The sequence below is a fragment of the Rhinolophus sinicus genome, chromosome 16 (genome assembly GCF_057876585.1).
Source record: "Rhinolophus sinicus isolate RSI-liver-muscle chromosome 16, RSI-T2T, whole genome shotgun sequence".
Taxonomy (NCBI): domain Eukaryota; kingdom Metazoa; phylum Chordata; class Mammalia; order Chiroptera; family Rhinolophidae; genus Rhinolophus; species Rhinolophus sinicus.
Window position 1 is genome coordinate 89293681 of NC_142516.1, and position 25411 is coordinate 89319091.

The window sequence follows — 25411 nt, forward strand, 5'->3', positions numbered from 1 at the left end:
AGGTTTTTTTTTTAAGACTTTGGGCACTTAAACTTGCGGGTACAATTTACTGTTTCTATGGAATGAGCAAAGATGGCACCCAAACCACACTGATGTGGTAAATACAGCTGACCCGAGCAACGCCAGGGATGGGGCACCCACCCTGCAGTAGAAACTCTGGATATAACTGACTCCCCGAAATTGAACGGTGTGCCTTGATACCCACAGGGAACACAGGCTCTGTGGATGCTCGAGTCCTGTCTACAAAGGGTCAGAACGATGCAGTCAGCCCTCCACGTCCACAGACCCCATGGCTGGATTGCGAATGAGGAACCCAAGAAAAAAGAGGGCCGACTGCTCATTGAAAAATATCCAGGTATAAGTGGACCTGTGCAGTTCAAACCTGTGTTGTTCAAGGGCCGACTGTACTTCAAATTAGATATGGAGAGAGAGAAGGCAGGGAGAAAACAGACACTAATTAACAAATAAAGGAATCCATTTATCAAATTGATAATATAACCACAGAGAAGTAAAATAATCCAAGTAACTTTAACACTAAACACCCTCAGTGAATCAACTGTAAGTACAAAAACCCTGCAAATAAATTTGAAATTTTACAGTAGAATGGGTGTAGCCAATCTGAAACGAACTTCTAATCACTATAGGATTGAGTAAAATACAGACAATGCTGATGGGAAGCAGTGTCCCCATCACCCAGGAAGGCCCTGGCCCCGTTTAGTGGCTGTCAGAGCTGTCATTACAACAGGATGGCAGGGTCACCTGTAAGCTCTAATCCTTCTAATTCTTCCTCAGTCATCTGAGAAGAGCTCTACTGCTGGCTCCTTAGCAAATAACTCTGAAAAAAAGACTTTTTCTTTGGTCATTAGACTATTCTAATGACCTATAGTTAAAACCTGTAGATTTGAAATATAAAATGGGTTGATTTCAACTAGGTTATACATGAAGCAGTTTGAAATGATCACTTAGCCATATTTTAAATGAATCGGTAGGTTCGTTGTACCTTGGTGACCCAGCCCTGGAATCCTCGGCCAGATTCAGTGAAGTCAGGACATAAAGATTAGCTGCCACCTGATGACAGTTACTGTCTGACCTCAGACAACAAGTATCAGATAGAAAGGAATCCAGTGTTAACTTTCAAAATAACTATAAAATAACCACCACAAAGATTTAAAATCGCATACAATCTGAGCACTTTTAGTACACTAGCAACCTGTTGTTTTACTCCGCTTAAGTCTCACAGGTAAAATAAACAGTATTTATTATCCAAATCAGGACAACTCTAAAAGTGAAATGGCTCTATTAAGGATTATACCAAGTCAACAGGCATAAACGGGCTGACCAGGCGAATCTGTCCCTCTATTCACGTGACAGCCTGTCTGTGGGAATGTTCAGCTGTCTAGCATACGAAGTGTGAGGACAGAGTGACTGACGCCACACGTCAGAAAGGTACAGCACACTCAGCCCCATCATCTGCGTCCAGGTAACCACCTTAGGAAACCCTGAGTGTTTCAACAGTACAACCACTGCTCAAAACACTTCCAGATGTGCACCTCTGCACTCCTAGAGCCTGTACCACCTTTTTTAAGGAACTATTTTGAGTAAAACAAGGTGTCACTAGAAATTATTTTCTTGCATGACATCATAAATTCTTATGAAGACAAACCCAAAAGAAAAAATTTAAAATCATGTTGGGCTATGGCACTATTGGACTAGATGTTTACTTCACAAAATGTATACTCCCAAAAATAATGCTTATTTAGATGTGCAAATTCTATCTCACACTCTTAACAAAGAGAACTATTTCAAAAAGCTCTCGCCCCGACCCTCAAAAGGTATCCTCAAATTTTAAAATAAAGGCAAAACTAATCTCTTTACTGAGTAGTAGGTACACAGGTGATTGTTTCATAATTAAGGAAAAAAATGTGTTTGCTGATTAGTATACTGATAAAATATTTTAAGAAAAGCAGAAGGCAAAATCCTTAGTATATGGTATGACCCTTAAAAAATCATGTATATACAACGTGCAAGGCACCTCAAGAGCAAAAAAGCTGGATCTTACTGATCTTTCTGTAACTATGACCATTTAAAGGTCTTAGTCTTTAAAATGCTATGCCTAAAAAAAGGGAAAAAATACCCCCAAACCCAGAAAGGTGAAAACTGTAAAACGTTGCTGTAAGAGTAGAGGCCCACCTGTGTCATATAAGATCAGCCATCACAGCACAAGGCAGGCCAGTGTCTGCCTTACTTACATTTTGAGTCCATCAAAAATGAAAGACTGGACCATATCACATACATGAATATTAAAAAACACCTCAATTTTTTTCTTTTTTTTTTTAGATTGAAACACTTGATCAGGAAAAAGATAAAAAACAGGTATCCAAATGCTAAAAGATAAAAGGTAGTTTAATTGAACAAGTACTATTTCTGTATCATATCTATTTTCTGGTAAACAGCATTAACGACAATTTTTTTTTGTTTTTTTAGGAACTATTTCTAACTTCCTGTGATGCTTACTAAGTCCTAAGCAAGCAGTGCTCCCAGAATTAAGTAGAAGACATGAAAAAGCAAATATTCTTATGGATGCTACTGTGATAAAACCTTTCCATACGACAACAATTTTGGTTATTTGGAAATACAACAATTTTCACAGGCAGCACATCTGCTCGAATGAACACAGATGAAGGGATGAACAAAGTAATTTTCTCATACTGACTATATTTCTGTTTACCACCAAAGAATCACAAAAGCTTATAAATGGCAAAACTATTTTTGCTAAAGGGGAAGCAGCTCAGCGAGCTGCTGTATTTTTGCCATATTCCTGTCCACTGACACCACCTTAATGATTAGGCCAATGGGTCAGAGGAATATAAATACTGGAATACTTTAGAAACAAGAGAATACCTGACAAAGCTGACCTGATACAGGAAATAGAGATTTCAGTCTTATTATAAAGATTCAAGATGTTATTAGAGCCTGGAGGTTTAAATTATTTACGAAATAGTAAGGGTAGCTTAAAACAGACAATTTAAAGTAAGGACAAGAATTTTTAAGCTTAAGAGTATTTTAGGTATTTCCAGTCACGATGGCACAGCAGGTAAACACTGTGTTTACCTTCTCTCACAATCACATCAAAATTACAACTAAACTACAAAACAACCATCATTGAGAATTGCCTAAAATCTTACTGAACCAAACCCCTACAACCAAAGACATACAGAAGAAGCCACCTGAGACTGTTAGGAAGGGAAGAGATGTGGTACGGGCTGGTCGGACACCCACATGTGAGCACAACACGTGTGACCATTAAAAATCAGGCTGCAGAGATCCTTCTGGAGGAGCAAAGGGGTCTGAGCCCCACCCCAGCCCAAGATTCCAGTGCTGAGGAGACAAGTCCCCACAATGAAAACCAGTGGAAATTGTGACTGATACAGAGGGCAGCTGGAGTCCCAGACGCTCCTCTGAAAGGGCCCATGCACGGACTTACCCACCAACAGAATCACTGGCTCTGAGCTCAAGTGCTGGGGCAGCAGCTCAAAAGGCACCAGGGACATATGGTGGGGAACTGAGTTGTGTGGGTTAGGAAGAGGCTGGAGAGGCAGCTTTCTTCTGGATGGAGGAGCTGGCAAAGGCCACTGTTTCTTTGTTGAGCCTTCCCCCTTCCTGGTGTGCAGACGCAGGCATGCAGGCACATTATCTGAGTCTCCATCAAGCTGGTTAAAGCCCTTTGCTCACCACGCGCTCTGGTGATACCAGACCCCACCCCACCCAACTTTCGGGCACACCCAAGACGCTTCCAGTGGCTTTTTTGTACAAACCACCTGCCTTGGCTCATGGTGCAGACTTTCCTAGGGTCTCTCAAAGGTTTGCAGAACCCAAACAAGCAGCATCTGGCTTGAGTGTGTCCTGTAGCTCTAGCTGAGCACTCCTAAGCCCGGCACTAACAGGAACCTGCCTTGGTTCACAGCATAGCCACTCAAGGCAATTCCAAGCACAGCACAGGCAGCGGCCATCTGCAGATTGCTTTGTGGTTCCTGCTGGGTGGCCCAGGTGGGGCAAGGGCTGTGGCTGAAAATGACCTGCAGTGGGTCTCCTCCCAGGTGGCCCTGGGACTGGCATGCCCAGTGGCCAGCTTCAAAACAAGCTGGAGCATCGCCCAGCAGCCTCCAAGTAAAACACACCCATGGGATGCACTGGGCAGGCACCAGAGCCCTGCTGAGGCAGATTCCGCTCCGTAGGGTCAGCCCCTGCACCACAACTCCTCCACTGTAGTCACGGCCAGTCCTCACAACCAATGAGCCTGAGGGTCAATCCTTCCCACTTAAGTACAAATAGCAACCAAAGCTCAACTACAATAGGACGGCACACACAACCCACACAAGGGACACACCTGGAGTGAGTGGCTCAAGTAACCAAGGAGGCTGCACCACTGAAACCCACAGCACACCTGCTACATAAGACTGCCCTACTAAGACCAGGAGACACAGCAGCCCTACCTAATACATAGAAACAAACAGAAAGGCAGCCAAAATGGGGAGACAAAGAAACATGTCCCAAATAAAAGAACAAAACAAAGCTCCAAAAAAAGAACTAAACAAAATGGAGGCAAGCAATCTACCAGACGCAGAGTTCCAAACACTGGTTATGAGGATGCTCAATGATCTCAGGAAGAACTTCAACAAAGAGATAGAAAACATAAAAATGGAGACAGAAAACATAAAAAACAAAACAAAACACAACCAGTCAGAAATAAAAACTATAATAACGGAAACAAAGAATATATTACAGGGAATCAACAGCAGATTAGATGAAGCAGAGGACTGAATCAGCAACTTAGAAGATAAGATAGTAGAAAACACCGAATCAGAACAGCAAAAGGAAAAAAGAATCTAAAAAAAGAAATGAGGATAATTTAAGGGGCCTCTGGGACAACATCAAGTATACCAACATTCACATCATAGGGGTACCAGAAGGAGAAAAGAGAGATCAAGGAATTGAAAACCTGGCAAAGCTATGAAATACATACAAGCCGAGGAAACACAGAGAGTCCCAACCAAGATGAACTCAAAGAGGCCCACACCATGACACATCATAATTAAAATGCCAAAGGTTAAAGAAAAAGAGGAAATCTTAAAAGCAGCAAGAGAAAAGCAGTTAGTTATCTACAAGGGAGCTCCCGTAAGACTGTTGTCAATTGATCTCTCAACAGAAACTCTGCAGGCCAGAAGGGATTGGCATGAAATATTCAAAGTGATGAAAAACAAGGATCTACAACCAAGATTACTGTATCCAGCAAAGCTATCATTTAGAATTAAAGGACAGATAAAGAGTTTCCCAGACAAGAGAAACCTAAAGGAGTTCATCACCACCAAACCAGTATAACAAGGAATTTTAAAGGGACTTCTTTAAGGCAAAAAACAAAAATATGATTAATAAAATGGCAATAACTACATACCTAACAACAATTACTTTCAATGGAAATGGATTAAATGCTCCAATTAAAAGGGGGCGGAATGGTTAAGAAAACAAGTCCCTTACATATGCTGCCTACAAGAGACCCACTTCAGAGCAAAAGACACACACAGATTGAAAGTAAAGGGATGGAGAAAGATATTTCATGAAAACAGAAACAAACAAAAAGGTGGGGTAGCGACACTTATACCAGACAAAATATACTTTAAAAGAAAGACTATAAAAAGAGACAAAGAAGGACTAAGTAATCCCACTTCTGGGTAATTATCCCAATAAACCCAAAATGTTACTTCAAGGGACGTGCTCATCCATATGTTCATTGTTTACAATGGCCAAGATGTGGAGGCAGCCTGGGTGCCCATCAACGGATAAATGAAGAAGAGGTGGTACATATATGCAATGGAATATTATTACTCAGATATCAAAAAAGAAGGAAATCTTACCATCTGCAACAACATGGATGGACCTGGAGGGTACTGTGCTGAGTTTAGTAAGTCAGACAGCGAAAGACAAATCTCCTATGATTTCACTTATAAATGGAATCTAAAGAACAAAATAAACAAACGAAATAGAAACAAACTCATAGATACAGAGAACATTTTGATGGTTGCCAGATTGGAGGGGGTTTGGGGATAGGAGAAAAGGGGAAGGGATTAAGAAGGACAAATTGGTTGTTACACAGTAGTCGTGGGGATGGAGAGTATAGGTTAAGAAATACAGTCAATAATATTGGAATAACTATGTATGGTGTTAGATGGGTACTACATCTATTGGGGTGATAGATGGGAGGGAGGTTGGGGGCAGGGTGAAAAAGGTGAAGGGATTAAGAAATACAAATTGGTAGTTACAAAATAGTCATGGGGATGTAAAGGATAGGGAATATAAACAGTAATATGGTAATAACTATGTATAGTGATCACTTCCTAAATTATATAAATGTCTAACCACTATGCTGTACACCTGAAACTAATATAAAATATTGAATGTCAATTCTAATTGAAAAATTAAAAAGGGGGGGAAGATAAAGAAGAATAAGAGGTTCACAATTCCAGACATAAACAAGTAAGTCATGGGGATGTAATATGCAGCCCAGAAATAGTCATTAATATTGTGATAGCATGGTACAGTGTCAAATGGTTGCTGGGCTTATCATGGTGATCACTTTTTTAGCTTAAGGAATATAACCAATAATATGGTAGTAACTCTGTATAGTGCCAGGTGGGTACTATTGAATAACTATGATGTACACTTGAATCTAATGTAATATTTATGTTAGCTATATTTTAATAGAAATCTTAAAGAGAGAGAGAGTGTAATTTTAAATCAAGAGAGAGTTGCAAGCTGGGTTTAATCAGAAGCTTGGTAAAGTGAAATAAAGGGACAAAAAAGCCAGAGTTCTCTAAGACAAGACTTCTTGGGAAAAGTTTCAGTAAATGTATCTCAATTAATAAGGCAGGAAACTGAGAAACTGAGAAATACACTTTAGGAAGACTTCCATCACAAAGTCTAAGTTTTGAGATTAACATGAACCAATCACTTAGTAAAACGTGCATTTGTGCTCGTGTGAGTGTATTTACAGAAAGAAATAGGGAAGGGGAAGTAGGCACCCATTCGAGAAAAGTGAAGTATAATTTTTTAAAAAACTAAGGGAAAAAAAGTCTCTACCTTAATCTGAACTCATAAAGGGTTTCCTTTACAAAAAAAAAAGCACTGAGCATTTTGTTTAGTTATTTAAAGACCATATTTTTTAAAGGCCTGCCATGATAACATAATTTTTAAAAACTGGTAATTCTACTCCTCTAAATAGATTGAACGCTACAGCCCCAATCAAAAGGTAACCTACCAATATTTGATGGACACTTGTCTTATTAGGGAGACCACTTCATGGACGGTGTAGATGCCTGACCACTGCACTGTACATCTGAAGCTGAATAGCTGAATAATAAGTATCAACTATAATTTAATATGTATATAGTCACAGGATGTAGAGTACAGCATAAGGAATAGAGTCAGTGGAATTGTAACAGCTATATACGATGTCAGAGGGGTACATCTTAATATACGTCAAGTACTAAACCAGTGTCTGGCACGTACATGTCTGGCTCAGTAAATGAAAGTGGCCTCTGTTATTGCAATTATTATTATGAACAACACTACACAGAATAAAAACTGAGTCCTAATATTGGTTTGGTCATTTAAAAGAATACTAAGAACTTTTAAAAGTATGGTTGAAACTCAAATAGTAGGGAGAGTAGGGATCAATATTCAGTCCTTAAATAAAGACTTCAATAGTAAGAATTCGTTTCTTGTGAGAAACTTTCACTTTATGAGTGCAAGTAATTTTCACTATACAGTTTTAAGTTCAACAACTTCTGCCACTATTAAAAAAAACACACACATTATTTTTAACAAAAAACAAACAAACAAACCTCTAAAGTCACAAGCAAGAAGTTGAGTAAGAACTGATTCAATTTATAAACAGAGCTATAAATAAAATTTACATTGTAAAGTAAAATAGGAGATTCTTCTAAGATTTATAAATAAAGCCAATTTAGTTATTTGTGGAATAAGAGAATGAAGGCTAAAATAATGCACAAATCCATAGAAGAAAACCCTTAAACCAAACTTGTGTGTTACTTTAACATTATCCCTATCTAGCCCACTGTCCAAACTTTTTCCAAATTGCTGATGAAAGAAGTTTAACTTATGTTGAGTTCCTTTGATCTCTTTATCCTTCCTCACCATCACAAAGAGCTAATAGCAATAAAGTAGCTAAAAATTGAAGTGGAAACAGAAGGAAAAAAACTAAAGACCTAGATAATCAGACCTTGACTAATCTGAAATGGATTAAAATTTATAGCTTTGTAAAGTGAGCTAAAAAATTTTAAATTTTTATTAGCAGAAAAATCAGAAATATTAAAAATGTAGATTAAATATAAAAGTATGCATTATATCTATAGTAGTAATGTGAAAAGCACAAAAAGAATATTCCTCAGGGATTTCTGGTCAAGATGGTGGTGTAGATAAACGCTTGCCTCCACTCAAGAACACATCAAAATTCAACTAGTGTACGGAAAAACTATCAATGAGAATCACCTGAAATCTACCTGAACATAAGTCCTATAACTAAGGACATACAGAGGAAGCCACCTCCAGCTTTGTAGAGATACAGAACGGGCTGGTCCCATAAGGCATGTGCACACCCACATGTGACCATTAAAAATCAGAACCGGTATCTCGGCAGCAGAGATCCTTCCAGAGGAATCAGGGGTCCTTGCCCTGCCCCAACACAGGGTTCCAGTTCTGGGGAGAGAAATCCCTATACTTGTGGTTGTGAAAACCAGCAGAGATGGTGGCTGAGTGAGACAAGAGGGTAGCTGGAGTCCCAGGCATTGAATGTCAACTGTAATTGAAAAATTAAAAGGGGGGAGTGAAGGGGAGTAAGAGGTTCAAATTTCCAGGTTAAGACAAATAAGTCATGGGGATGTACTGTACAGCATAGGGAATATAGTCAACAATACTGTGATAGCATTGTACGGTGTCAGATGGTTGCTGGACTTATCATGGTGATACCAAGTCAAAAGGACAAGAACCGTATGACTACCTGTCACCATATGTTTGACCCTATTTACTGGTGTATATATATGTATACCGTTTTCGGTATATAAATGTTGCATAACTAATGGTGTACACCTGAAACTAATAACATTCAAAAAATCTTAAAAAAAATATTCCTCTGGTATACCAAAACGGGACGCTCACATGATAAACAAAGTTGCAATGTGTCTTCCCCATCCCTTTCATCTTACCCTTAACTTAAAGGAAATCATTAATTAACATGTCCAAACTATATTTGTCCGTCAACTGCAATCACAGGTTGGCTACAGAAAGAAGAATTTAGCAAAACTCAATGAAAGCATTTGGTTAGAACTAACTGGCTACATAGAATTTGAAATAGGAATATTGTATATTTTATTATTATTTGTAAATTCTTTACTGCATTCATTTTTATCACTCTAATTTATAATAAATGTAGTGTATTAAAGAAAAGAATTTGAGATAAAGACACAATACCTGAATATCTTTCTTAACTGGTTTAGCTTTGTTATCTGCAACCTTCTTCCTAAATTCAAGAAGAACTTCTTTACAGTCTTCAAGGTGAACCTCCGGCTCCCAGGTATCATCATCTGATGTGTATCCTTTCCATCGAACTTTGTAAAGTACTTTACCCTGTTATATAAATGAAAAACAGGCAAATAAAGGACATTATTGACTTGATCAAATTTCCAAAAATATACAATTGCTGAGAATATAAGAACAAACTTGAAATGGATTAATATCACTATAAAGTATGTCCATCTCCTGAAGTGGCTTAAGAAAAAAAACAGGATCACATTAAATGCAAAGGCAACAACAGCAAAATTAAACAAGTGGGACTTCGACAAACTAAAAAGTTCCTGCACAACAAAGGAAACCATCAATACAATGAAAAGACCACCTAGTGAATGGGAGAAAACATTCTCAAATCATGTATCTGCTAAAGGGCTAATAACCAATATATATATAAAGAATGCAAGAAACTCAATAGCAAAAAACCCAAACAATCCAATTAAAAAATGGGCTGATCTAAATACACATTTTTGCAAAGAAGACATACAGATGTCCAACAGGCATATGAAAAGATGCTCAACATCAGTAATCATCAATGCAAATCAAACCCACAATGAGATATCACTTCACACATATCAGAATGGCTATCATCAATAAATCAACAAATAAGTGCTGGCGAGAATGTGGAGCCAAGGGAACCCTTGTGCACTGTTGGTGGGAATATAAAAGGGTGCAGCCACTATGGAAAACAGTGTGGAGGTTCTTAAAAAAATTAAAAATAGAACTATCTTATGACCCACCAATTCCACTTGTGGTTATTTATCTGAAGAAAATGAAAACACTAACTTGAAAAGATACATGGATCCCTATGTTCTTTACAGCATTATTCACAGTGGCCAAAGCATGGAAACAAGCTAAGTGTGTTTCGATAGATGATGGGATGAAGAAGATGTGGTACATATACACAATGGAACACTACGCAGCCATGAGAAAAGATGAAATACTGCCATTTATGACAACGTGGATGGATGTTGAGAGTATCATGCTAAGCGAAGTAAGACAAACGGAAAAGGACAAGAACCATATGACTTCCATCATATGTGGGATATAAAACAGAAAGCAACAAATGAACAAACTCAAAGACACAGACAATAGTATGGTGGTTACCAGAGGGACACAGGAGTAGGAGGAGGATGAAGAGGGTAAACAGGGTCAAACATATGGTGACAGATGAGACTAGACTTGGGTGATGAGCACACAATATAAATAATGCAATATACAGAAAATGTATTATAAAACTGTATACCTGAAACTTAATATAATGTTATTAACCAATGTTACCACAGTAAATTTAATTGTTAAAAAAGTTAAAATCATAAAATTCTCCGAAGAAAACAAAGGTATTAATCTTCAGGACCTTGGATTTGACAGTAGATTCTAGATATAACACCAAGAGCATACACTAAAACTAGGCATAAAGACTATCAAAATTATAAACTTTTGTGAGGCAAGGACATTATCAACAGAATGAAAAGGGAACCCATAGGAGAAAATATTTGCAAATCACATCTGATAAGGAATTAATAACCAGAATACATAAACAACTCCTACAACTTAAAAAAAAAAAAGGCAAAATAACTTACTTAAAAATGGGTAAAGGACTTGCCTGGACATTTCTCCAAAGACATACAAATGGCCAATAAGTACATGAGAAGATGCTCAACACCATTAGTCCTTAGGGAAATGCAAATCAAAACCATGATACTACCTCACACCAAGGAAACTACCGTCATCTACAAAAACATGGACAGTAACAAGTGTTGGTGAGAACGTGGAGACATTAGAACTTCCTTACATTAGTGGTGGGAATGTAAAATGGTGCAGCTGCTGTGGAAAACAGTTTGGCAGTTCCTCAAAAAATTAAACAGAATTACCTCATGACCCAGCAATTCCACTTTTCCCAAAGAATTGAAAGCAGAGGCTCAAACAGATACCTGTACTCTCATGTTTAGTGCAGCACTGTTCACAACAGCGAAAAAGTAGAAACAACCCAAGTGTCCCTCAACAGGTGAATAAATAAACAAAATGCAGTATAATCACACAATGGATATTATTCAGCCTTAAAAGGGAGAAAATTCTGAAACATGCTACAAAATGGATGAAACTTAAAGACATTATGTTAGAAGAAATAAGCCAGTTACAGAAGAACAAATGTTTTATGAGTCGTTATATGAAGTACCTTTAATAGCTAATCATAGAGACAAAGAGCAGAATCATGGCTGCCAGGGACTGAGGGAAAGAGGAAATGGGGAGTTACTGTTCAATGGGATCAGTTTCAGTTTGGGAAGATAAAAAAGTTCTGGAGATGGACAGTAGGCTGCACATCAGTGTGAATGGACTTAACACCACTGAACTATACACTTAAAAATGATTAAAATGACAAATTTTAAGATACACATATAAAAAACATAAAACTACAATAAATTTTTTTTTAGTTACCTGTTGTGCCTTTGGCCCATTTCCTTGCTCACTTGTAAGAATTTTTCTTTTAAATTCTTTACGGCTATTCAATCTTTGTCATATATATTCCAAATTTTTGGTTCTCCAGATTTCTGGTTTATTTTTGCTGCTCAATACCCAATCTCACTAAGAAGCAAGAACATACTCAGGAGAGTTGTCCATGTGAACTGCAGAGCACTACTCTAGCTACACTTCACACTTGCCTGGTTTCATTCACACAAACACCGACTTGCCACGCTGAGTGCCAGCACTGCTCCCTCCCATTTTACCCTTCAATCATGCCTTCATTATGCCAACTGTAGAAGAACAAGCATTAGTATCTAGTAGGATCAGAAACTGAGATATAATGGAAAAAGAGCAACTTTTAAAGATAATCCCAAAAACCCTTATAACTTTAAATTAATAATTAAGAGTCTATATACGGTTTTGAGGTCGGCAACATAACTGGGTTGGGGGACAGTGATTATATCAGCCAAGAATGTATGCACATTCTTTTTAGCAAACCAGTGTACAAAAAGACACCTAGTATTATATGACTATACAACTTTGTAAGAGTGTCTATGAAGGTGTGGTTAAAACTGAAGATAAACAAAGCACAGTTGTTTAAGAAGCCGGTATAAATGAGGAGAAAGAAATCTCAGTAGTACGCGGTGCGGCCTAAACAAAAGCAGTACGCCTGGTCTTGGTAGAAACAAACATACGAAGAGTTACATCGTTATAGTGGGATGCAGGACTATGCTACTTTATTCAATAACAGGGCATGCAAACAAATGATCTCTATTTGTGGGCCATATTATTTTTGTGTGTGCAAAATAATAGTGGTAAATTTGTAGCTTTTAAAAAACACTATTTACTTTCAAGTAGGCCAAAAAAAAAAAGTATAGAGTAAAAAGATAAAGCCAGTATTAACAACCGGGGGATCTGGGTGAAGATATAAGGGAGATTCTAGATAATTCTAATAACTTTTCTCATGATTAAAAAAAAAGCAGTTAAAACACCAGTAAACTTTTACTTCTGTATTTAACAGTTATAAATATAATGCTAGTTACCAATTAAATTTGATCTAGTCAATGAGAATGAGGGTATTAACAACCATTCTCAAGTATTAAGAGCACATCGCAATTCTAGCTCCAGATTTAATTTACTGGTAATTGTTATCAGTCTCTATTTTGGCAGTTTTGTTTCATTCATTCAACATATATTGTATCAGCAACCTTTTGAGTCTTGGTGGTATAGCACTTAAAACAAATAAAATCCCTAAATTGTATGTTGTTTTACAGGAGTCCAGTAGATCTAAATATTGCCCAGGGCTTTACCACATAGTAAGAAATTTCATGATGGACCTGGGATTTATAAATTTATCTTCAAAATTCTGGAAATAGTCTATATTCTTAGTAACCAAGTTTTCTTTTAGTTTAATCAGTGAGCCAAACTAAAAGGCAGCAGCAGATGGTCCTCCTAGATTGTATACACTAATCAGTTAAAAATTTTTGTTAAAAAAAAAAAAATTCAAGGCTGGAAAGTCCAAGTGTGTTATAAACATGAAATCATTTTTGCTGTTTTTTTTTAAAGCAAGTGCAACTGTATTTAAGCATTTTAATGGACTTCAATTGTCTCAATAATAGTAGTAAAATACCTGCTGTTTTACTGCTTTAAACTCAACAAAAAACATGTCACAAAAAATGAGTTACAAAAATCAATAATATTAGGAATATGAAGTAGAGAATGGCCTCTTCCAAATTATTCTCAAATCACTTTCCCATATTCCTGCAGCTTCTAAGTAATGGCTGATTTGCTTGCTAGCAGCTGTAATATAGATTCTAAATAACACAGTCAAGCAAATATTTAATGTAAAACAATATACGTCAGGGCGGGCCCGGTGGCTCAGGCAGTTGGAGCTCCGTGCTCCTAACACCGAAGGCTGCCGGTTTGATTCCCACATGGGACTCTTAACCACAAGGTTGCCGGTTCGACTCCTCCAGTCCTGCATGGGATGGTGGGCTCTGGCCCATGCAACTAAGATTGAACACGGCACCTTGAGCTGAGCTGTCCCTGAGCTCCCGGATGGCTCAGTTGGTTGGAGTGTGTCCTCTCAACCGCAAGGTTGTCGACTCCCACAAGGGTTGGTGGGCTGTGCCCCCTGCAACTAGCAACGGCAACTGGATTTGGAGCTGAATTGCACCCTCCACAACTACGATTGAAAGGACAACTTGACTTGGAAAAAATCCTGGCAGTATACACTGTTCCCCTTCCCCAATAAAATATTTAAAAAACATATATATATATATATATATATATATATATATATATATATATACACACACACATATATATATATATATAATATTCGTCAGTTAAAGTCAAACATTCCTTTAAAACAAACGAAACATTTATTAATACTCTCAAATGTTTGGAAATTAAGCAATATATTTGTACATAATTTATGAAAATTGGAAAATATTTTTATTTGAATGAAAACATACTACATAATTTATAAGCTGCAGTAAAGTGAAACCAGAGAGTAAATAATTGTCTTAAAGGCACATAATTTGAGAAAAGGAAAAGTTGAATAAACAATGAGTTATGTAACCACCTCAAGACGTTAGAAAAAGACCTGTAAATTAAGAAAATAAAGGAAAAGGAAAAGCAGAAATTAGTGAAGTAAAAAACAAAGATTAATCTAACATTAAAAAAAAGGGTAACATCACAACCAACTTTGGTTTATTCTCTGAATACAAAGTTGATTTAATATTAGGAAATCAATGTAATTTACCACATTAATGCAATAAAGGAGAAAAATTACGTGATCATCTCAAATTCAACATCCATTCATAAGAAAAGTATTTAGCAACTAGACATAAAAGGGAATTTATTTAACCATGAAAGGGTAAATACACAAACATTAATTGTATTTCTATGTATGAGCAATAAACAAGACAACAAAAATTTAAAGACAATTTACCACTGCATCACATGTCAACTACACTTAAAAATAAATTTAATAAAAGATGTTAAAGATCTCAACAGAGAAAGCCGAAAAACATTATTGAAAGAAATTAATATGTCATTCCCTGTATAGAAAAAAAAAAAAAAAAATTAATCTAAATATATCCAGATTCATTACAAATCCCAATAAAACTGCCAAGATGGGTTTTGTTTTGTTTTTTTGTTTTTTTTTTAAAGATTTTATTGGGGAAGGGGAACAGGACTTTATTGGGGAACAGTATGTACTTCCAGGTCTTTTTCCAAGTCAAGTTGTTGTCCTTCAAATCGTAGTTGTAGAGGGCGCAGTTCAGCTCCAGGTCCAGCTGCTGTTGCTAGTTGCAGGGGGTGCAGCCAACCATCCCTTGCGGGAGTCGAACTGGCAACGCTGTTGTTGAGAGGACGCGCTCCAACCAACTGAGCCATCCGGGAGCTCAGGGACAGCTCAGCTCAAGGTGCCGTGTTCAATGTTAGTTGCAGGAGGCGCAGCCCACCATCACTTGGAGGAGTCGGGGAGTTGAGAAATCGAGAATTCGAGGAGTCAAATCGGCAGCCTTGTGGTTGAGAGCCCATTGGCCCATGTGGGAATCGAACCGGCAGCCTTCGGCATTAGGAGCACAGAGCTCCAACCGTCTGAGCCACCGGGCTGGCCCCAAAAATCCCAAGTTTTTGTGTGTCAGGAAATGGACAAGTTGATTTTAAAATTTAGAAAGCATTATTAAAGAATAACAAGGACAGTTTGTTCACAAAATCTGACCCCTATATTACACTACACTCAAAATGAATTCCAAGTGAAGTATTAATATGAAACCTGACAGGCAAACCAATAAAGCTTCTAGGAAAAAAAAGGAAATATCTAAGGTAGGGAAAGATTTCTCAAACCATACATAAAAAGCACTCAACATCAAGAGAGATTTAGGGGGTGGGCGATTGGCTCAGTTGGTTCGAGTGCAGTGCTCATAAAACATCAAGGTTGCCAGTTCCATTCCCACATGGGCCAGTGAGCTGCACCCTCCACAACTAGATTGAAGACAGTGACTTGAGTTGGAGCTGATGGGTCCTGGAACACTTTCCCCAATATTCCCCCCCCAAAAAATAAAAAAAAATTACCAAAAAAAAAGGAGAGATTTAGTTTTCCTACATTAAGCATATGAACTTCTGTTCATCAAAAAGACATAGCAGGAAAAGAAATTTGCAACACATCACCAACATATAAGTATATGAAAAGATGCTCAATAATTTGAACACTGATTACTAATACATGATACAGAAAAATACAAATTAAAAGTGGGAAATACTATCATATACTCACCAGAACTGGATAACAATAAAAAGATTGACAATATCAAGTGTTGGTAGGATACGAAACAAAAGGAATTCTCATAAATCATCACTAGTAGTGTAAATTGGTATAATCACTTTCAGAAAGTTTCCACTTAAAACTGAATATAGGGGTTCCGGTCAAGATGGAAGGGTAGGTATATGCTGTGCTTGCCTCTTCTCACAACCACCTCAAAATGACAACTAAATTACAGAACAATCACAAGAACTGCATGAAGTCTAGTTGAACAGAAGTCCTATAGCTAAGGACATGCAGAAGAAGCCAATCCAGACTGGTAGGAGTGGCGGAGACACGGAATTGGTTGGTACCATACTGTATAGTGGGTAAAAAGCGAGAGATATCTCGGCTGCAGAGGTACACCTGAAGGAGCGAGGTACCACAACCCCACACCAGGTGCCCCAGCCCAGGGTTCCAGTGCTGAGAAGTCCCCACGACTCCTGGCTGTGAAAACATGCAGAGATGATGGCTAAGTGAGATGGAGAGTGGCTGGAGTCCGCTCCTCTTAAAGGACCCGTGCACAAACTTACTGGCTGGTGGACTCACTCGTTCTGAGCTCCAGCACTAGGACAGTGGCTAGAAAGGTTCCAGGGATATATGGGAAGGAAATGAGTTGCCTGGCTTTAGGGAAAGGGTTGGAGGGGCAAGTTTCTCCCGGACAGAAATGCTGGCAGAAGCCCAGAAGCCATTGTTTCTTTGTTGAGCCCTCCCCCTCCTGGCATGCGGACACAGGCAAGCACCATACCTGAGTCTCCATTAACCTGACTAACACCATTTTCCCTGCCCTGGTGATTCTGAGACCCCAGCCCACCCAACCCAACTTGTGGGCACACCCAAGCCTCTTCCAGGGACTTTTCCATGCAAATGACCTGTCTTGGTTCATGCTGTTGACTTTCCTAAAACCTCTCAAAGGTTCACAAAATCCAAATAAGCAGCATCTGGCCTTGAGTGCCCCGTACCTCTTGCTAAGCAGCCCCAAGGCCAGCAAGAGTGGCACCTGACCTTGGTTCTCACCTTAGCCTCTTCCTGGCACTTCCAAGCCCAGAACAAGTGGCAACCAACTGTAGATCACTTTGTAGCTCATACCAAGTGGCCCCAGGCAGGGCACAGGTGGCAGTGGACCTTGACCTGCAACAGAGCCCCTCCAGAACCAACACACCCGATGTTCAGCTTGAGACCACACCAGAGCCCCACCCACCACCTCCACAAATGACACACCCGAGGGGCAGACTGGGCAGGAACCAGAGCCCTGCTAAAGCAAATCCTGCTCCATAGGGTCAGCTCCGGCACAACAGTTCCTCTACTGTAGTCACGGCCAGTCCTCACAACCAATCAGCCCGAGGGTCAATCCCTCCCTTGACATGTGAACAGCAACCAGAGCTCAACTATAACAGGAGGGCACACACCAGGGACACACCTGAAGTGGCTCAGGTGACCAGGGAGACTGCATCATGGACTCACAGGACACCTACCATATAAGGCCACTCCACCAAGACTGGGAAGCATAGCAGCCCTACCTAATACACAGAAACAAACACAGGGAGGCAGCCAAAATGAGGACATAAAGAAACATGTCCCAAAGAAAAGAACAGAACAAAGCTCCAGAAAAAGAAATAAACAAAATGGAGACAAGCAATTTACCAGCTGCAGAGTTCCAAACACTGGTTAAGGGATGCTCAGTGAGCTCAGGGAGCACTTCCACAAAGAGATAGGAAACATAAAAATGGAGATAAAAAAACATGAAAAAGAACCAGTCAGAAATGAAGAATACAATAACTTAAATGAAGACTACGTTAGAGAATCAGCAGATTAGATGAAGCAGAGGATCAAATGAGCAATTTGGAAGACAAGGTAGCAGAAAACACCCCAATCAAAACAGCAAAAAGAAAGAGTCCCAAAAAAATGAGGATAGTTTAAGCAGCCTGTGGGACAACATCAAGTGTACTAACATTTGCTTCATAGGGATACTAGAAGGAGAAGAGAGAGAGCAAGGAATTGAAAACCTATTTGAAGAAATAATGGAAAACTTCCCTAACCTGGTGAATGAAACAGACATATGAGGTATGATCAGAAAATGTGGTGAATGTTTAAATTTAAAAAATTTATTACAGGGGCCGGCCCGGTGGCTCAGGCGGTTGGAGCTCCGTGCTCCTAACTCCAAAGGCTGCCGGTTCGATTCCCACATGGGCCAGTGGGCTCTCAACCAAAAGGTTGCCAGTTCGATTCCTCAAGTTCCGCAAGGGATGGTGGGCTTAGTCCCTCAACTAAGATTGAACATGGCACCTTGAGCTGAGCTGCCGCTGAGCTCCCGGATGGCTCAGTTGGTTGGAGCCTCTCAACCACAAGGTTGCTGGTTCTGACTTCCCCATGGGATGGTGGGCTGTGCCCCCTGCAACTAACAATGGCAACTGGACCTGGAGCTGAGCTGCGCCCTCCACAACTAAGACTGAAAGGACAACAACTTGACTTGGAAAAAGTCCTGGAAGTACACACTGTTCCCCCAATAAAGTCATGTTCTCCTTCCCCAATTAAAAAAAAAAATCTTAAAAAAAAAATTTGTTACAGTAAAAGACATATTGCCATTAATCCCCCTCAAAATACTCCCCCCTCACTTCAAACACACGTATCCCATCACTTTTGCCACTTTCTGAAGCACTTCTATAAATTCTCTTCTGTGAGTATCTTTAGTTGTACTGTTGTGGCTGCCTCAATGTCCTGAATCAATCCAAAATGTTTACCTTTCGTGGTTATTTTGACTTTGGGGAAGAGTCATAAATCACACGGTACCAGATCTGGTGAATAAGATTGATGAGGACACACCATAATGTTTTATTTGACAGAAATTGCTGTACCAGAAGCCATGTGTTACATGGAGCCTTTCTGTTGTGATCACAAACTACGGTGAATGCTGCTGCCAATGCAGAGGCAGGGATCTTCAATATGGGAAGCGATGTGTCGAACCTTAGTAACAGTGTGTGACAAGTCTCAACTTGTTCGGTGCAGTCAGTCAGCTGTGAGCTACGGTTGAGTGGTGTTTCAAAGTGTGCCGTAAATCATCCCCCATCATGTCAACGCTCCATGTCACACATCACTTCTGGTACTGCAATTTCAGTCAAATAAAAACATTATGGTGTGTCCTCATCCACCTTATTCACTGGATCTGGCACCATGTGACTTCTGGCTCTTCCCAAAGTCAAAACGACCATTGAGAGGTAAATGTTTTGAATCAATTCAGGACATCGAGGCAACCATGACAGCGAAACTAAAGACACTCACAAAAGAGGACTTACAGAACTGCTTCAGAAAGTGGCAAGAATGATGGAATTAAGTGTGTTCAAAGCAAGGGGGAGTATTTTGAGGGGGATTAATGGCAATATGTCTTTTACTGTAGTACTTTTAAATGTAAACATTCACCATATTTTGTGGTCACACCTTTTATGAGCCCAGGAAGCACAGAACAATCCCCAACAAGATGAACCCAAAGAGGCCCACACTAAGACACATCACAATTAAAATGCTAAAGCTTGAAGTCAAAGAATCTTAAAAGCAGCAAGAGAAAAGTAGTCAGTTACCTATAAAGGAGCTCCCATAAGACTGTCAACTGATTTCTCCACAAAAAGTTCACAGGTCAGAAGAGACTGGCAAGTATTATTCAAAGTGATAAAAAAGTGAGCACCTACCAACGAGATTACTGTATCCAGCAAATCTATCATTTAGAATTGAAGGACAGATAAAGAACTTCCCAGACAAGAAGAAGCTGAAGGGGTTCATCTCAACCAAACCAGTATTACAAGAAATGTTAAAGGGACTGCTTTAAGAAGCAAAAAAAGATAAAAAATATGAATAAAATGGCAATAACTATATACCGTGTTTCCCTGAAAACAAGACCTACCCGGACAATCAACTCTAATGCGTCGTTTGGAGCAAAAATTAATATAAGACCCAATATGATATGATATAAGACTGAGTCTTATATTATAGTAAAATAAGACCAGATGTTATATTAATTTTTGCTTCAAAAGATACATTAGAGCTGACTGTCTGGCTAGGTCTTATTTTTGTGGAAACACGGTATCTATCAACAATTACTAAGTACTCCTATCAAGACACAGGGTGGCTGAATGGATACAAAAACATGACCCTTGCACATGCTGCCTAACAGAGACTCACTTCAAATTGAAAGACACACACAGACTGAAAGTAAAGGGACGGAAAAAGATATTTCATGAAAATGGAAAAAAACAAAAAGGCGGGGATAGCAACACTTATACCAAACAAAATAGACTTTAAAACAAAGGCTATAGCAAAGCAAACAAGAACCCAATAATCCCACTTCTGGGTATTTATCTGAAGAAACCCAAAACACTACTTCCAAGGGACATGTGTATCCGTATGTTCACTGCAGTATTGTTTACAATAGCCAAGATGTGGAAGCGGCCTGGGTGTCCATCAATGGATGAATGGATAAAGAAGAAGTGATACATATATACAATGGAATATTAGCCATAAAAGGAATGAAATCTTCCTATTTGCAACAACATGGATAGACACAGAGGGTGTTGTGCTGAGTGGATAAGTCAGATAGAGAAATACCGTATGATTTCACTTACATGTGGAATCTAAAGGACAAAATAAACAAAACAAAAAAAAACAGAAACAGACTCATACCTACAGAGAGCATTTTAATGGTTGCCAGATGGGAGGGTGGTGGGGTCAGGGTGAAAAAGGGGAAAGGATTAAGAGATACAAAGTGGCAGTTACAAAATAGTCACTGGGATGTGAAATACAGCATAAGGAATATAGTCAATAATATTGGAATAATTATGGTGTCAAATGAGCACTAGATTTATCGGGGTGGCAACTTCATAAATTATATAAATGCCTAATCACTATCTTGTACACCTGAAACCAATGTAATACTGTATGTCAACTGTAATTGAAAAATAAAACTTAAAAAGACCTGAAGATATATGCATCCCTTATGTCTGAACAATTCCACTCTCAGGGGTATAAAATCAAGAGAAACGTACATGCACAATGCACCAGGAGACATGTTGAATAAAGTTCACACAAGTGTTACTTACAATAGCCCAAAACTGAAAACAACTCAAATACCCATCAACAACAGTAAAAAAGATAGACTGTAATATATTCACACAACTGAATACTATAGAGCAAAATGAAAATCAAAGAAACTACAGCTCCACACAACATGGATTAAATCTCACAAAGATATTGTTGAGCAAAAAAAGCACACAAAACAAATATTGTGAGGTTCCATTTAAATGAAGGAAAAAATAAGGAAAACCAAAACGTTGAGGAATGCATATTTAGGTGGAAAAATTACAAAGGAAAGAAAGTAATTACCATATAATAATTCAGGATAGTTACTGTGGGGGACTGGAGGAGGCACTAAGTGGAAGGGGATCCAAAAGGGATTTCTAGGGGCTGCCAGTTAGCTCAGTTGGTTAGAGCGCGATGCTCATAACATCAGGGTTGCCGGTTCGATTCCCGCATGGGCCACTGTGACCTGCGCCCTCCACAACTTGATTGAAACAACTACTTGAGTACTTGACTTGGAGCTGATTGGGTCCTGGAAAAACACACTTAAAGTAAATTAAAAGTTTGGGAAAAAAAAGGGGATTTCTAGGGCTTCAGTCTAATATTTCCTAACTTGGGTGGGGGTTACACAGGTGTTGGCTTTGTGATAATTCATTAAGTTGTAAAATAAAGAAAGCATTTACTTATACACTAAATAATCGAATCAAATGGCCACAAATATTAGAAAAAAGTGCCAGTTTTTTATTATGTAAAAATGACTCCATTCCAAAATTGAAGCCCAAACCCCGAGATTCTGTGAGATTCATTTAATTTTTCTGAAAACCCAAAAAGTTTACATTTAACAATAAACTTAAACAAAGAAAATGGCCAATATATAAACTTAGCGTTAACGCAATTCCCCCAAGCCGACATTCACCACAATGGCTTGGTCTGTAACAAACTGGTGGCTTATGAACAATGGAAATGCCACAGACTGGGTGTTTTAAACCCTTAGACTACAGGGAGGCCTAACAAACCATTATCAGGACCCTGTGTTGGTCAAGTAGCTGGCTCACTCAGCAGGATTTCCAAAGTAACTGCCATAGTCCTGTTCATCTTATAAATCATTCACAAGAGCATCTACAAATCCAAGACCCTGGCAACTAGAATTTTCACACAACTTATATCACTAAGTCTAACCCTCCTTTACTGTCTTAAACATTTAAGTTTCTTAGTTTTAACCACTTTTGACTAGAATATGAGGCTTTACGTACACTACAATTCTTTGGGACGAGTAAAACTAGATTGTATAAACAGGTGAATCCTCTTAATTCTAAAGATACTACCCTCCTAACCAAATATTTCCTAAATACCTTTTATGTGCCAAGCACTGTGTTAAATGAAGGTGATACAAAACAGATTGGCTCCACCTCTCACCTCAAGGTGCCTGCAATATATTTGGGAAAATTATATTTAAAAATGCTCCTATCTTTACTGCACTGCACTGTAATGGCATTGGACTTCAATTACTTATTTACTTACTGGACAGGGGAACTTTTCAATGTCAGCAAATGTGTATACTGCAATTTATCTCTATATACTCAGGACCCAACACAGCACCTAGCTCGCAGTTGCTGATTAAAAATGTTTGCGGAATGGACAAAAAAAATTAACACAAGGTAGCACATGATGAATGGGAAATTAACAGACGATAAAAAGAATACAATATAAAGATCTGATCACTATATGGGGACTTTGGTCATCTCACACCAACAATCTAATATACACTAAGCACTTACTGCATGCTGGGCACTGCATTAAGTACCAGTGAGACAAAGATTAATATAGTCATATTCCCTGTATTCGAGGAGCCTACAATCTAGCAGAAGAAGCCAACACACAAAGAACCACGATGCTTTAAATGCTAAAATAGAGGTACATCAAAAGCGTTAGAAGGGCGCAGATGGCAACGCACCTCATTCTTGCAGGGATCATGGTCAAAAGAGGCTCTGAGAGAGAAATGGATTGAGGCCTTGAAAAGACTGAGTTGGGTTTTAGCAGGAGAGGGAACAGTGAGCGCCGTGGCAGTGAGGAGTGTCAGGCATCTCTGAGTGGCTGTCATCAGAGGAAGCACAGGGAAGACCTTTAAGGGCCATACCCTCTAGGGTGAGATGCTGAGGGTGAATGGGGATTCCTTCAGGTTTACAATTTTCTTTTTATTTTTCAATTGTAGTTGATGCCTGACGATTTCACACCAGAAATTGGTCACGGCTTCGGAAAACACTGAAACGACGACATGGACGCGGACTCTGAAAAACAGACTAATTTCAATGTCACCCCTTTCCAGCAGAGCACTGGCCCCAAACAGGTATGTCAACACCGAGCACCGCATAAACCCTTCACCCACCCTCACACATTGCACCCCAAACCGCTTCTGGTGACACAGCCCTTTCCCGCGTCCTGAGACGCGTCCCGCCGCCGCCGCCTCGGGCCCGCGCCCAGCCCGCTCACGCACCCCCTCGGTCTTCATGTCCAGGATCTTCTCCACCTCGAACACATCTTCCCCGTCCTCCTCGCTGTCCCCCATGGCCTCCGCTCCTTTAGTGGCTCCGTCCTTCTCGTCGCCCACTGCTCCAGCTCCCTCGCCTTCGCCTTCAGGAGGCTCACTGAGGCTGTGGGTGCCAGAAACGGGAGCCGCAGCCACGCTCGCCCCCTCAGCAACGGCCACCGCCGCCGCCGCCGCCATAGCAGGAGTCTGCAAACCGCACAGCAAAAGCTCCTGCGACGCACGACGGGCGCTCCTCGCGCTCCACTATCGGCCCTTATCCGCTAGGGCAGCGTGACGCCACCGCGAGGGAATCCGCCAATGACGGGCCCGGGACCCCGGAGCGACACACACACCGACCAATGACGTCGAGGTGTGCACGCCAGGGCCCTGCGGGGCCCACGGGAAGTGGGTGGGCGGGCCGAGGGGCGCCCGGGCCAAAGGGCGGGCGGCCGCGGCGAGCGAAGAGCCGGGCGGGGAGGCTAGGGGGGCAAGGGGGCCGGGGGACGAGGGTGCGGCTTGTCACGGCGTGCGGGGGTTCAGAGGGCGCGAGCTGACGGGGGTGGGGTCAGGCGGTCCTGAGGGTACCGCCGGCGCGGGAGGGGAGTGGCCCAACGTAGGGCCTCTTCTGCGGTGGACTTGCGGGCGAGACGCGCCAGAGGCGTTCTAAGAAAAGTGCCAGCCGGCTGCCGAGATGCAGGGTCGGAACAGAGCGCTCAGCAATCGTTGAGTTCAATTGTGATGCATTTAACACGTGCGAACGATCCAAACAACTCTTTACTGCTATTACACTTTAGCGAGTACTGTTTAAAGATAAGGTCCTTTTTTTATCAAGCTGAAATACATTGATTTTCCAAGTTCTAGTTGTTGTTTTTTTCATTGAAAATATCAGAGGACGTGTTAAAAGTGTTTTCTTCAGATCACGAATGATTGACAAAGATAGTCACCCACAGTTGCGTAAATATTTTTCTCATTTTGAATTGTAAATAAAGTCTTTCTGGCAGCTAACATTTATTTTTGTTTCTTTGAACGGTAGACCTAATTTACAAGATTAACTTTTAAAAATTAACTGTCTAAGGTTAACTAAAGAATAATGTATAACCGGACAGATCCCTTTGGAGAGGATCACCAGATCTTTGAGTTGGTTCATTGATTTGTTATTTGTTTAGCTTACTGAATGCATTCTATGTACCATGACCCTAGTAGGCATTAGAGATACAACTAACATAGTCTGCATTCCAGGGACTCACTCTGTAAAAGGAGGACACACAATTCTAATTGGATACATTTAAAAAAATAAGTTTTTAAAAATAATATAACCAAATAACATTTGTTGATGGGGGAACACTTTTTTTTCAGAAGCATTCCAAATAATAAATGCAGAAGAAAAGACAATCACAATATTT

The 25411-nt window shown here is 39.8% G+C and overlaps 1 protein-coding gene and 1 long non-coding RNA gene across 4 annotated transcripts in view; one reads left to right on the forward strand and one right to left on the reverse strand.

Moving 5' to 3' along the window:
- Positions 1-11771, forward strand: part of LOC148755066 (uncharacterized) — a 28335-nt gene extending 16564 nt beyond the window's left edge. The window contains exons 3-5 of the long non-coding RNA XR_016019264.1: positions 208-355; positions 2338-2373; positions 2485-11771. This is a non-coding gene — a long non-coding RNA (uncharacterized LOC148755066). The remainder of the gene's footprint in view (positions 1-207; positions 356-2337; positions 2374-2484) is intronic.
- Positions 1-24296, reverse strand: part of MPHOSPH8 (M-phase phosphoprotein 8) — a 47033-nt gene extending 22737 nt beyond the window's left edge. For all 3 annotated transcript variants that reach the window (XM_019749593.3, XM_019749592.3, XM_019749594.3), the window contains exons 1-2: positions 23976-24296; positions 9544-9699 (exon numbers count right to left, since the gene is read on the reverse strand). In XM_019749593.3, coding sequence (XP_019605152.2) covers positions 9544-9699; positions 23976-24206 — 387 coding nt within the window. In that variant the 5' untranslated portion in view covers positions 24207-24296. The remainder of the gene's footprint in view (positions 1-9543; positions 9700-23975) is intronic.
- Positions 24297-25411: the final 1115 nt, after the last annotated feature.